General features: G+C 43.6%; 1 protein-coding gene across 11 annotated transcripts in view; it reads right to left on the reverse strand.

Annotated features, from left to right (window-relative positions):
• CLEC16A (C-type lectin domain containing 16A) overlaps nucleotides 1-14,673 on the reverse strand; it is a 265,133-nt gene that overhangs the window by 218,794 nt on the left and 31,666 nt on the right. For 10 of the 11 annotated variants that reach the window (XR_013218206.1, XR_013218207.1, XM_077275189.1 and 7 more), the window contains exon 6: nucleotides 7,387-7,510. Coding sequence is in view for 9 of the 11 variants with exons in the window: in XM_077275189.1 (XP_077131304.1) it covers nucleotides 7,387-7,510 (124 nt within the window). In the remaining 2 variants the exon portion in view is untranslated. Of the gene's footprint in view, nucleotides 1-7,386; nucleotides 7,511-9,500; nucleotides 9,591-14,673 lie in introns of those variants that run through there. The other variant, XM_077275195.1, reaches the window with a different exon arrangement.

The raw sequence follows: 14,673 nt of genomic DNA on the forward strand, positions 1-14,673 counted from the left end.
ATGAGGTAAGAAGAGGCTGCTCACACTGCTGTCCGCCCTGTCTATATGACAGAACACTGGAGATATCAGGAGTGATGAGATAAGAAGAGGCTGCTCATACTGCTGTCCAGCTTGTCTACATGACAGAATACTGGAGATATCAGGGGTGATGAGGTAAGAAGAGGCTGCTCACACTGCTGTCCGCCCTGTCTATATGACTGAATGCTGGACATATCAGGGGTGATGAGGTAAGAAGAGGCTGCTCACACTGCTGTCCACCCTGTCTATATGACAGAATACTGGAGATATCAGGGGTGATGAGGTAAGAAGAGGCTGCTCACACTGCTGTCCACCCTGTCTATATGACAGAATACTGGAGATATCAGGGGTGATGAGGTAAGAAGAGGCAGCTCACACTGCTGTCCACCCTGTCTATATGACAGAATACTGGAGATATCAGGGGTGATGAGGTAAGAAGAGGCAGCTCACACTGCTGTCCACCCTGTCTATATGACAGAATACTGGAGATATCAGGGGTGATGAGGTAAGAAGAGGTTGCTCACACTGCTGTCTACCCTATCTATGTTAAATAACGCCGTAGATATCAGGAGTGATGAGGTAAGAGGAGGCTGCTCACACTCCTGTCTACCCTATCTATCTATGTTAAATAACGCCATAGATATCAGGAGTGATGAGGTAAGAAGAGGCTGCTCACACTGCTGTCTACCCCATCTATGTTAAATAACGCCGTAGATATCAGGAGTGATGAGGTAAGAAGAGGCTGCTCACATTGCTGTACACCCTGTACATGTGACCTAATACTGGAGATATCAGGAGTGATGAGGTAAGAAAAGGCTGCTCACACTGCTGTCTACCCCATCTATGTTAAATAACGCCGTAGATATCAGGAGTGATGAGGTAAGAAGAGGCTGCTCACATTGCTGTACACCCTGTACATGTGACCTAATACTGGAGATATCAGGAGTGATGAGGTAAGAAGAGGCTGCTCACACTGCTGTCTACCCCATCTATGTTAAATAACGCCGTAGATATCAGGAGTGATGAGGTAAGAAGAGGCTGCTCACACTGCTGTCCACCCTGTCTATATGACCTAATACTGGAGATATCAGGAGTGATGAGATAAGAAGAGGCTGCTCACACTGCTGTCCGCCCTGTCTATATGACTGAATGCTGGAGATATCAGGGGTGATGAGGTAAGAATCCACATGATGCAAATGAAAATGGTATTCACCAGATCAGGTTACCTCCACTGATTCAGGCTCAAGTTCTGTCGTTTTGGAGATACTCTGATCCAGTCATTTATCCATAACAATTTTTCCATCGACAAAGCCACTCAGATTTTTATGGTGGCCCATTTTTCACCAATCTTTGGCACACTGACACCCTACTCTGCATACATGCTGTATACACTCCTGCTGCAGAGCAGGCTGCCAATCAAGTGTGTAGGGCGTGATTACAGTGCGCTCAATCTGTAGGGAGCAGCGACTGTAACTGCTCCAATGACGTGTAAGTGAGCAGATACAGGGAGGATATAACTTCATTTTCTCCCTGTAGCCGCTGGTCTAGTAAGCCAGCCAGAAAGCCAGGATTTAAACTGAAGGTGGCAGGTTCCCTTAAATTGTACTCCAGATTGATGCCAGGTTCATTAGGCATAGATAAGGGAGCCAAACGTAAATCATAGAGGGGTGCCCATACCCTAGAGGTGTGCCATACCCTAGCGGTACAACTATACAGTAAGGTGTGCCAATACCATGTCATATATTCTACAGAGTACACGTGGAGGCGACCATTGTACTAAGTTTTTAATAGACATCAAAAAGAAAAAGAGGCATGAGGCAGGTAAAGTCTCTGTATGCAGTCTCAGATGTATGACCACGTATCTTACAGAGCGGAGCTTCGATTGCTCATTGTCACTCAGTCTCCACTTATATATATGGGATTTCTGCTGTGGCATTACGCCTCTGATCTCTCAGGAATCTGCTCCAATTAGGTTATAATGCCAAATGACACTCCAGACGCAGCCTCACATCCTCCGCTGCCATCCTTTCCCACTCAAGAATGTGGTCTATTAATTTAGCCAAATTACAATCACTTTAATGGATTGTTGCAGAATATGGATTACGCTACCACTCCAATCACTCAAGCACAACAAGCAAGGCTTCAATTAGTACATGAGGAGGCTGCTGTGGGGGCCAACGACCCGGAGGAAGCTGTGAATAATTCATGCAATCCAATTAAGAGGCAGTCATCTGATCATTCAGAATGTAGGGGATTAAAGGCATAAGGATTAAGTACTTGTTTATAAAGGAAAAAAATCAACACGGTGGCGAGAATGATCTAAATCTTGGCTGCAGCCCCGACGGCTCTAAGAGTCTTCGCAGGGCTTCTCATTGATAAATCTTCATTTCTGCAGCTCGGCAATTTTGAGAATGTTCGTGATCAATCCGGCGATGCATAAACAACACTCCTCGCAATAAAAGTGGTGGAGGGGGAAGAATATGCCAAGCCAGCGTTTCCTTCATCTGCGCAGTCCTTACCGTTACTTATGCCCGTTTGATGGAGCACGATGCAAGGAAACCACTAAATCCTACTATAATGGATTACGAGGTCTGGGGAGAAGACTGCCAATAAACACGGACCGGGGTAATGCTAGGCACCAGTGAGCAGAAATATTTTCAGTTTTCAAAATATGCTAATTATCCAATTTTGGAAATATATTACAAGATCCAGTTCTTACTGTATGAACAGATTCAGTAAATAGATAATTAAAGGGGTAGTCCGGCCTTAGAGGACAAGTCTGCAGTCATTATGTGACTGTAGACTTGGGAATCCTCACATGGGGTGAACTGTGTGCTGTGAGGATTCTCCGGTGTCGGAGTCGGGCAGTCACTTGACTGCAAGTATGCGCGTTGCGTACTCCTGGCCACATTCCGACTAGACATGTCCAATCTCGCTCTTGCATTGAGAGAGGTTGCGCACGTCTAGTTGGCACATGACCAAATGTATGCAAATCACATACTTGTCGGCACTGGAGAATCCTCACAATGAATGCGGTGAGGATTCACATAGAGTGGCTGCAGATTTGTACCCGAAGGTCGGACAACCTCTTTAAGGAAAATCTGCGTCAAGGAAAAAAGCATCTTACTGAATAATTACAATAAAAAATCTGTTTCCCTTTAAGTTCAGCATAAAACTTTGGAGAGGAGACAATGGTTCTCTTTAAGTAGACCGGCTAAATGCGGAGTCTTTCTGGCAATGCACCATGGGAAAGGCATACAAATTAGCTTTCTGCAGGAAGGGAACCCGCTAGTGCCCCCTATGGAGGTAACAACCACGTAGGTCTATGAATATCCTGTACATGGGGGCCCCAACCAAAACGTTAAGCTAGCAGTCCATAGTTATGATGTATACAGTGCATATGCTGATAATCTCTCTGATCACCATTGCCTCTCATCTGTGCAGTTCAGGTCTGCTTATGTACCGTGCGATTGCATTTTAGACTAGCCGGGTTATACAGTATTTTTGGTGTAGACTTAATGTCACTTTCACACATAGGTTTGCACAAAGGATTACACTGAGAAAACGACCTCTAGCCCTTACCAAAATGCTGCATAATCTAGGAAGTATGATCAAGACTATAACGGTATGGTTATAGAAAATGGCAAATTGATAAGTATATGAACAAATGCAGATTGTGAGCCCTCGCGGGCAGGGTCCTTTCTCCTCCTGTACCAGTTGTGACTTGTATTGTTCATTATTGTACTTGTTTTTATGTACACCCCTCCTCACATGTAAAGCGCCATAGAATAAATGGCGCTATAATAATAAATAATAATAATATTAATAATAATAATTTTTATTTATATAGCGCCAACATATTCCGCAGCACTTTACAATTAAGCGGGGACATGTACAAACAATAAATTCGGTACGAGTTAAGACAATTTAAACAGTGACATTAGGAGTGAGGTCCCTGCTCGCAAGCTTACAATCTACAAGGAAATGGGGGGACACAATAGGTGAAAAGTGCTCGTTATTTCAGGTCTGGCAATTATAATACATAGGGATTTTCATATAAAGCTGCATGATCTGGTCATCAGCCCTTGTGTTTAAGTGCAATAGTCAAGTATCAAGTGCAGTTATCGTGTGCATGGAGGGTGTGGAGACAGATGAATAGTAGGGTGCAGATTCAGAGTAATATTTGGAAGGAGGGAACAGGGCAAAGTTAGTTTACTGAGTAGTTGGTGTGGTAGGCTTGTTTGAAGAGATGGGTTTTTAGAGCGCGCTTGAATAGGTCGGGGCTAGGTATCAGTCTGATCTTCTGGGGAAGTGCATTCCAGAGAGCTGGCGCAGCACGAGAGAAGTCTTGGAGACGGAGGTGCGAGGTTCGGATTACGGGGGATGTTAGTCTTAGGGTACCGTCACACAGTGCCATTTTGATCGCTACGACGGTACGATTCGTGACGTTCTAGCGATATCGTTACGATATCGCCGTGTCTGACACGCAGCAGCGATCAGGGATCCTGCTGAGAATCGTACGTCGTAGCAGATCGTTTGGAACTTTCTTTCGTCGCTTGATCACCCGCTGACATCGCTGGATCGTTGTGTGTGACAGCGATCCAGCGATGTGTTCGCTTGTAACCAGGGTAAACATCGGGTAACTAAGCGCAGGGCCGCGCTTAGTAACCCGATGTTTACCCTGGTTACCAGCGTAAACGTAAAAAAAACAAACAGTACATACTTACATTCCGGTGTCTGTCCTCCGGCGTCTCAGCTTCTCTGCACTGTGAGCGCCGGCCAGCCAGAAAGCGAGCACAGCGGTGACGTCTGACGTCACCGCTGTGCTTTCCGGCTATGGCGCTTACACAGTGGAGAGAAGCAGAACGCCGGGGGACAGACACCGGAATGTAAGTACGTACTGTTTGTTTTTTTTACGTTTACGCTGGTAACCAGGGTAAACATCGGGTTACTAAGCGCGGCCCTGCGCTTAGTAACCCGATGTTTACCCTGGTTACCCGGAGACTTCGGCATCGCTCCAGCGCCGTGATTGCAACGTGTGACCGCAGTCTACGACGCTGGAGCGATAATCATACGATCGCTGCGACGTCACGGATCGTGCCGTCGTAGCGATCAAAATGGCACTGTGTGACAGTACCCTTAGGTCATTTGTAGACCTAAATAATAATAATAATAATATGCACTGCATGCACTATAACTGTGGTCAGCACTGTAGATTTGCAGGCACTGGGGTCCTGGGTTCAAATCCCACCAAGGACAACATCTACAAGGAGTTTGTATGTTCTCCCCTTGTTTGTGTGGGTTTCCTCTGAGTACTCCGGTTTCATCCCACATTCCACAGACACACTGATAGGGAATCTAGATTGTGAGCCCCAATGGGGACAGTGATGAAGATGTCTCTAAAGCGCTGTGAAATTAATGGCGCTACATAAGTAAGTATAATAAATAATAATAAAAATGTTCCAAAGGGACTAATAGAAAAACATTTTGGTGGGAGAGGTTCTTTAAGAATATTAAAAGGATGGCATAATTGGATATTGGCAGAAATAATGAACACAATCACAGGCAATTCTGAATATCTAGACAGGTAGAACAACAATATTCATAGAGTTGTAAGAAAGGCAGGACCCCAACTTAAATAATATCAACTTAGTAGAATGAATGAATGAATGAATGAATGAATGAAGAATTTCATGGTTGTCACTCCCACAATACAGGAGTAATTTGCCTTGGCGCTAAGGAAAGAGATGCAAAAGAGAAAGAATAAAGAGGGAGAAGAATTCTCAAAAGTGTTGCCGTACATATAATTGTTGTAGAGCGGAGCTTACAGAGAACAATCAGATTCCAGCTCTCATTACTTAGAGACCCCCTTTATGAACAGGAGTAATCCAATTCATAAATGGTCTGGGGAAACAAAGTGTATACAGGCAATATACAAACGTGAGGACGGAGGGAATACAGGGTGCTGTATACAGGGGGCTGTATACAGGGGGCACCAGCTGAAGTTAGATGCTTGTATAGAAGGTGCCATTGTAACACAGGTAACAGCGGAGGACAGTATTCATTGTATTTTATTCACTTTAAAACAGGACATGAAATATCAAACTCGGTCACTCAGCTGGATCCAGTGCTGTGGTCTGTGCAGAAACTGGAAGGGGTGATGTCACCATTCACCCAGCCGCCGGACCGCTGCAGCTTGTGATTGGCTGCAGCAGCCAGATAAGGCTACTTTCACACTAGCGTCGGACAACGCACGACAAATTGCGTCGTTGCGACGTACCGACGCTAGCAGTGAATGTGCCGCACAACGGGGGCAGCGGATGCTGTTTTTCAATGCATCCACTGCCCCATTGTGAGGTGCGGGGAGGAGGGGGCGGAGTTCCGGCCGCGCATGCGCGGTCGGAAAAGACGGGGACGACGCACCAAAAAACGTTACAAGCAACGTTTTTTGGTGGCGACGGACCGACGCCACCAAAACGCAACATGTCACTCATTGAGAACACTGCAGCAGGTAGCCATATGTGGAGGAGTCCCATCAAATGGCACTAATCCTTGCATGGAACCACAAAACTGCAAACCTCCGTGAGAAAAATCGATTATTGTCCCTCCAAGTCTGTACATGAGAGGCATTAGTGCTTTTCAGAATGACCATGCCAACACCTGAAGTGTGCAAACTGTCTCTTCACAGAGGAAGAGGACAGGAACTCTATAGCGCCACCTGTTGGAAGCTGTGATCCTAAACATCAATATCAACCCTTTAACGAGCCTTGCAATATGACTTAGGATAAAAGCTAAACCACAATTTCAATCGGCAAACACGGTGTTTCGGGCTATTGCCCCTCATCAGTGCAAAGTGTGAAATCTGTTTTGGCTAGGTGAGAGGCTCAGGACTGGGATTTAGGGGGTAATGTTATCGCTTAGAAAAAAAAGTTGCATACACCCGTTTCAGGGTATGTGCTCAGACATTTTAGACGCCAGCGTACCCACTGAGGAGGGAGCAGGCAATGTTTTTCCAGAAGCATCCTCTTTGGTGTCTTTCAGAATGTTTTCTATGTGGCAAATTTCTTTTTGTTTTGTCTTTTTAGGTATTGGGCGGCTTCCAAATCAGAAGCTGCATGAAAAATGGCCAAGTCTGAAGTGGTTGAAAGAAGCTCAAAAAGAGTGAATATATGAATAAAAAGTGGTTTGGAGAATGCAATGGATATGGTCCTTCTTTTTACCATTTTCAATCGCTCCACTCAGGAACGCCCTGAAGACTCCGTCCTGTACACACAGCCCAAAAGAGGACAGGATCACAACACGGCTTTGTGGCACCCATTGCAGTCTTACAAAATGATTTCCAATGCCCACTGAATCTCGGATACTTACTCTTCGTCGGTCTGGACACACTTATCAAGCTCGATCACATGAATCCCGATGAACCACACCAGATTCGAAAAATACGGCACAGCGGTTTTATCTCTGATATAGTGCAACATGGGCTGGTTGTTAACTAAAAATAATAATAATAAAAAAACAGAAATACGTTAATTTATGAGATAAGCACAGGCAATACATTAAGTATATATAAAAAAATAAACGTTTAATTATACAACAAGCCAATGACCTTGAAAGGTCTGTGTCCATTAGGCTAAAATAAGGTAAAGCCTGTATATTTGTACACTCAGCAGTGGGTTTAACGATTATAGCTTATGCCGTAAATGTGTAACAATATTTCCTTTTTTTATTTGCTTACTCCAATTACAAAAATGTTATGGCTGCCACAGCCAGGAGAGGGCTTGTAAATCTGTGTTTAGTAATGAGGCCGTTAGTGGCAATTAAAAAAAGTAAACAGCAAAAGCGAAGGGCAAGGAAAATGCAAGTGTTACACATTATATATGTGTGTGTGTGTGTGTGTGTGGGTGCGTAGCAGGTGTGCGTGCTCTGTGTGTAGAGTGTGTGCAGTGTATGTGTAGTGTGTGAGTAATGTATGTGTAGAGTGTGTGCAGTGTATGTGTAGTGTGTGAGTAATGTATGTGTAGAGTGTGTGCAGTGTATGTGTAGTGTGTGAGTAATGTATGTGTAGAGTGTGTGCAGTGTATGTGTAGTGTGTGAGTAATGTATGTGTAGAGTGTGTGCAGTGTATGTGTAGTGTGTGAGTAATGTATGTGTAGTGTGTGAGTAATGTATGTGTAGTGTGTGCAGTGTATGTGTAGTGTGTGAGTAATGTATGTGTAGAGTGTGTGCAGTGTATGTGTAGTGTGTGAGTAATGTATGTGTAGAGTGTGTGCAGTGTATGTGTAGTGTGTGAGTAATGTATGTGTAGAGTGTGTGCAGTGTATGTGTAGTGTGTGAGTAATGTATGTGTAGAGTGTGTGCAGTGTATGTGTAGTGTGTGAGTAATGTATGTGTAGAGTGTGTGCAGTGTATGTGTAGTGTGTGAGTAATGTATGTGTAGAGTGTGTGCAGTGTATGTGTAGTGTGTGAGTAATGTATGTGTAGAGTGTGTGCAGTGTATGTGTAGTGTGTGAGTAATGTGTGTAGCGTGTGTGTAGAGTGTCTGCAGTGTGTGCACCATCAAACATCAATAACATAAAGGACAAATCTAAGCAGAAAACTTCAAGACCTTTCCCCTTGCCACCAACAAAAATCAGCTCAATTTATATTTATAAGTGATTTTTTTTTTTACTGTAAGTGATCTTCTAAAAGATTGGCCTAAGAAAAAGTAATATATCCAACATTTTTTTTGTACCAGAAAAATCAGACGCTGTTAACGCCAGGTTCACACTGCGTTTTGTCTTATAGACACCTCTCCGTTACTAAGCTGTGGGGTTGATATCACCTGACATTACAGAGGTGACATCAACCCCCCAAAAAACATGAACCCCACTTGCCACCACCACAGGGCAAGTGGGAAGAGCTGGGCAAAGCTCCAGAATTGGCGTATCTAATAGATGCGCCTTTTCTGGGCAGCTGTGGGCTGCTGTTTTTAGGCTGGGGGGGGCAATATCCATGGCCCCTTACCAGCCCGAGAATAGTAGCCCCCAGCTGTGAGCATTAGCAAGGCTGCTTGTCAAAAATGGGGGGAGGGACACCATGCCATTTTTTTAAATTACTAATTTAAATAATTAAAAAAACAGCATGGGAACCCTTCTATTCTTGATAACCAACCTTGCTGAAGCTAACAGCTGAGGGTTGCAGCCCCCAGCTGTGAGTTTTGCCTGGTTGGTTAAAAAAAAAAAAAATAGGGGAGAACCCACGTCGGGTTTTTCATTCATTTGGTTAGATCGCAGGCGGCGGCTGTGGAATACCCCGATCATCCGCTCCTGCTGTCACTGTTATTAGCGGCAGCAGGTGTCGGATGATGGGGGTAAGAGTCCCAAAAGCCACCACCTGCTGTCATCGTTCGAACAGCATTCTCCTCTGCTTGCGCCGATCGCTGGCAGAGCAGGGGAGAATGAGGAGAGCGTCTTCATCAGCAGCCGCCGGGGAACAGTGCTTACTGTAGCGCTTCTTCTCCGGCCACCGGCCGTGTGGTACTGATGCTGCATACAGGTGGCACACGGTTGCCGCACGTAGTACACACATGGACATCTCCGATACTGTTTTTTCCGGTACTGAAAATAAACCGACGTGTGAAACCGGCCTTATGCTGTATGCCTAAGCTAGCTGCTCCCTCCACTGACTGACCCACAGGACGTTTTTCTGGCACATGGCCATAGACCTGTCAATTAACCAAGGAAGGGGGCTAATAGTTCAAGGAATACTTTGAGGTCATAAAGGGATAAATTGGCTTAATACGGTCATATAAATATTTTTTTGTTCATGGTGGAGGGGGAAGTAAAATTTCTCACAGGATTCCTTTAAGTTTTAGTAGTTTGACAACGTAATGGATGGCATCTAAGGTTTCAAAGTGGACTAGTGGAGCCAATGTAAAGGCGGGCACCTGGTAAATATGTACCATCTTACATGTCCTTACACCCACTTGATTCAGTTACAATTACAAGACTGGAAAGCTTTTCATAAGTTAACATGCGATGCCACCGGGAGCCACATGCGATGCCACCGGGAGCCACATGCGATGCCACCGGGAGTCAGACGTGATGCCACCAGGAAAGAAATGAAGGACAGCATCCAGTCCAGGTGAAAGTGTTCACAAAACGATTCCTTTATTTGCCAAAGTGCAACGTTTCGACCCAAATGGGTCTTTATCAAGCATAAAACACATGGGTAATGGCGGATTCTTATAGGGGATGGATTAACATAAACCAATCCCCACAAGGTATCCGCCCACATCAGAAATAACTCTTAAAATTACATATAATAAAAATACATATATCACATCTTAAATATATTACAGATTCCAAGGCAGAGCACAGAAACCGTCGTATAATGGGCAATAAAACCCGCATAACATGCTGGTTAAAGATCTATCCCTGCGTCCTTGGTAACCATCAACTAGGGTTGAGCGAAACGGGTCGTTCATTTTCATAAGTCGCCGACTTTTGGCAAAGTCGGCGTCTCATGAAACCCGATCCGATCCCAGTGTGGGTCGGCCACGTGGAACGCGAACTTGGCGCCAAAGTCGCGTTTCGAATGACGCCTTCCCCGCCATTTTTTTGAGCCAATTAAGAGAGAGAGAGAGAGAGAGAGAGAGAGAGAGAGAGAGAGAGAGAGAGAGAGAGAGAGAGAGAGAGAGAGAGAGAGAGAGAGAGAGAGAGAGAGAGAGAGAGAGAGAGAGAGATCATCTATTGGCTTGCTGATGTTTGTAAACATCACTGAATGAGTTGTTTTGGTTGGCCGCTATGTGACACAGTGCATGTTGGGTGCTATACATGATTGGTGCAACACTTTGATGGATTAGACTGGCTGATTCTATACATGTGACCGGCTGGATTGCTGATTGGAGTCGAGTAACATGCTGGACGGATGAGCAGCTCATCTATTGGCTTGCTGATGTTTGTAAACATCACTGAATGAGTTGTTTTGGTTGGCCGTTATGTGACACAGTGCATGTTGGGTGCTATACATGATTGGTGCAACACTTTGATGGATTAGACTGGTTGATTCTATACATGTGACCGGCTGGATTGTCTAATTGAACCTGATAGGTGGGATGAGTGTTGAGTGGTTGTTACATATATACCCATTGGTTGATGGTTACCAAGGACGCAGGGATAGATCTTTAACCAGCATGTTATGCGGGTTTTATTGCCCATTATACGACGGTTTCTGTGCTCTGCCTTGGAATCTGTAATATATTTAAGATGTGATATATGTATTTTTATTATATGTAATTTTAAGAGTTATTTCTGATGTGGGCGGATACCTTGTGGGGATTGGTTTATGTTAATCCATCCCCTATAAGAATCCGCCATTACCCATGTGTTTTATGCTTGATAAAGACCCATTTGGGTCGAAGCGTTGCACTTTGGCAAATAAAGGAATCGTTTTGTGAACACTTTCACCTGGACTGGATGCTGTCCTTCATTTCTTATCTGGTATGTACATCTTCCATGGGGGTCCAGTGGAACTAGGACGTGCATCCGTTTATCCGTGTGCTGTTGGCCAGCTACCCTTTATATGTGATGCCACCAGGAGTCAGACGTGATGCCACCAGGAGTCACACGTGATGCCACCAGGAGTCACACGTGATGCCACCAGGAGTCACACGTGATGCCACCAGGAGTCACACGTGATGCCACCAGGAGTTACACGTGATGCCACCAGGAGTTACACGTGATGCCACCAGGAGTTACACGTGATGCCACCAGGAGCCACATACGATCCCATGGTCATCATCTCATGCCCACCGATGACATTTTGATAATCATGCAAGCTTAATTACTAATCAGGGCACATGCAGCGGAAAAGCAATGTAAATGGTTAGCAAACTTACATGACACTGCGATATGGCACATAGGGATCACCAGTGAAGAGAGGGCAAGAAACAAAAAAAGTATTATGATCAGAACCTGGGTCATTAAAGCATCAGTTATCACTGTCAGGGCTCTTCACATTTACTATAGAAAATGAAGGAAAAAACACAAGACAAAGTGCAAAAAAAGGGATAGAATAAAACTTCCAGAATGAAAATGTGAACATGTGACTTAGGTGGGCAAATATGAAGGGGCCCTGTAAAAAACGAGAGCAAGTCTACAAGCTGTTCTCCTGTCAAGTCGGTAAAACGTATCTCCAGTGAAAAATGAAAACTTCACAGCGTTCATAGATACGACATGTAAGCTATTCTTACAGAATGGCGGTAATTGTGCTGCATTGTCGGCTACGACAGGGAAGCTGCAGTCCGGTCCCAGTCACTACGTCTACAGCCCCGCTTGCCCATATTAGACTTGCCACCCCGGCACGCTTTACACCAACCAGACCCATCTAGGGATAATACACAATTTCTATGAGTAAAATATTCAGCAGGGGGGAAGTAAAGGGCTGCAGTAACTCAACGCTCCTCCTTTTCTATCAAAGAAGTGTGGATCCCGGGAGAGAACGAAGACAAACAGCAAAAAGGAGGAGGAGGAATTTTATTTGACCCTGTGAAGTTATCAGTTGATGACTGGAGAAAAGCTTAAAAAAGCAAAAATATACAGTGGTTTTAAAACCCTTGCTTTAATTTTCACAATTATTTTATATAAGTCAGCTCCACAAAAAAAAAAAAAAAGTTAGAAGAGCCTAAGAAATTAATAAGACATGAAGCTCTTTCATCTGTAACCCGGAGATAACAAAGCAAGCCGAATTCATACTACAGTACTGCATGACTAGGACGACAATGGTCTTCATGGTCAGAGAGTCATTTCTGTTTAATGCTCTTAGGCAAACTTTGGAAATGAAGCAAGTGTTGTAATCCTTCTTTGGTAGATACCTGACACCATTCCCCAAACTGCAGAAAGAATTCTGTAATTATACACGGCACCACTTTACTGCAGCTCACCACTGCCATCCTGTGGTTCCTGTGCTCACTGCTGCCATCCTGTGGTTCCATTGCTTACTGCTGCCATCCTGTGGTTCCATTGCTTACTGCTGCCATCCTGTGGTTCCTGTGCTCACTGCTGCCATCCTGTGGTTCCATTGCTTACTGCTGCCATCCTGTGGTTCCTGTGCTTACTGCTGCCATCCTGTGGTTCCTGCTGCCATCCCGTGATTCCTGTGCTTACTGCATAGACTGCAATGGCCATAGCAAAATCATGTATGTATGTATGTATGTATGTATGTATGTATGTATGTATGTATGTATGTATGTATGTATGTATGTATGTATGTATGTATGTATGTATGTATGTATGTATGTATGTATTACATATACACACACACATATATATATATATATTTTTTTTTTTATTTTTATTTTTTTGAGACCTTACTTTACATATTTTAGTAGTTTGAAATACATTTTAATTAGAGCATTGTAAAAACAAATGCAAAAAACAATGGCGGAGTTGTGGGTTTTTTGTTTGCTTTTTTTTGGAATCGTGTTCCTGCTTTTTAATACATTACATGGTAAAATAGATGGTGCCATAGAAAACAACAACTTGTCCTGCAAAAAACTAAGCCAATATACTGTATATCAATGTGGATGGAAATATAAAAAAGTGATAACGCTTCGGTTATCTTCACACGTCGCTTTCTTTGAAGTGTTGTTTTGCTGTGTTTTTTTCTGCAAATTAAAAGCGGTTTTCTACAGTAGAAGCAAGAGCTAGGAGAGTTCAGAAATCTCATGTACACGCTTGGTTTTTTTTTTCTCACCGAGTAGGGAAACTGCTGCTTTTTTAAATCTGCAGCATGTTACTTCTTTCAGTATTTTTGCAGGCTTTTTTCACTCATAGAAAGCAATGAGTAAGTGCAAAAAGGCAGCAAAAAACGCTGTCATCAGTTTTGCAGAGTTTTTAGTGGAAAAAAAAAAAGCAGGTACAGCAGGATGGATAACCCATTTATTTTTGTGATTTACCAAAGTTTTAATCAAAATGTCTTGGTGTCCTCACTTAGGGATGATAGTATTAGTACAGTTTAATTAACCCCTTCATGACCTTGGGATTTTCCATTTTTCCATGTTCGTTTTTCGCTCCCCTCCTTCCCAGAGCCATAGCTTTTTTACTTTTCCGTCAATTTGGCCATGTGAGGGCTTATTTTTTGCGGGACGAGTTGTACTTTTGAACGGTATCATTGGTTTTAGCATGTCGTGTACTAGAAAACGGGAAAAAAATTCCAAGTGTGATGAAATTGCAAAAAAGTGCAGTCTCACACTTATTTTTTGTTTGGCTTTTTTGCTAGGTTCACTACATGCTAAAACTGACCTGCCATTATGATTCTCCAGGTCATTACGAGTTCATAGACACCTAACATGACTAGGTTATTTTTTACCTAAGTGGTGAAAAAAAATTCCAAACTTTGCTAAAAAAAAAAAAAAAAATTGCGCCATTTTCCGATATCCGTAGTGTCTCCATTTTTCATGATCTGGGGTCGGTTGAGGGCTTATTTTTTGCGTGCCGAGCTGGCGTTTTTAATGATAGCATTTTGGTGCAGATACGTTCTTTTGATCGCCCGTTATTGCATTTTAATGCAATGTCGCGGCGACAAAAAAAAAAACGTAATTCTGGCGTTTCGAATTTTTTTCTCGCTACACCGTTTAGCGATCAGGTTAATGCTTTTTTTTTATTGATCGATCGG

This window comes from Ranitomeya variabilis, chromosome 7, assembly GCF_051348905.1.
Source record: "Ranitomeya variabilis isolate aRanVar5 chromosome 7, aRanVar5.hap1, whole genome shotgun sequence".
Classification (NCBI taxonomy): domain Eukaryota; kingdom Metazoa; phylum Chordata; class Amphibia; order Anura; family Dendrobatidae; genus Ranitomeya; species Ranitomeya variabilis.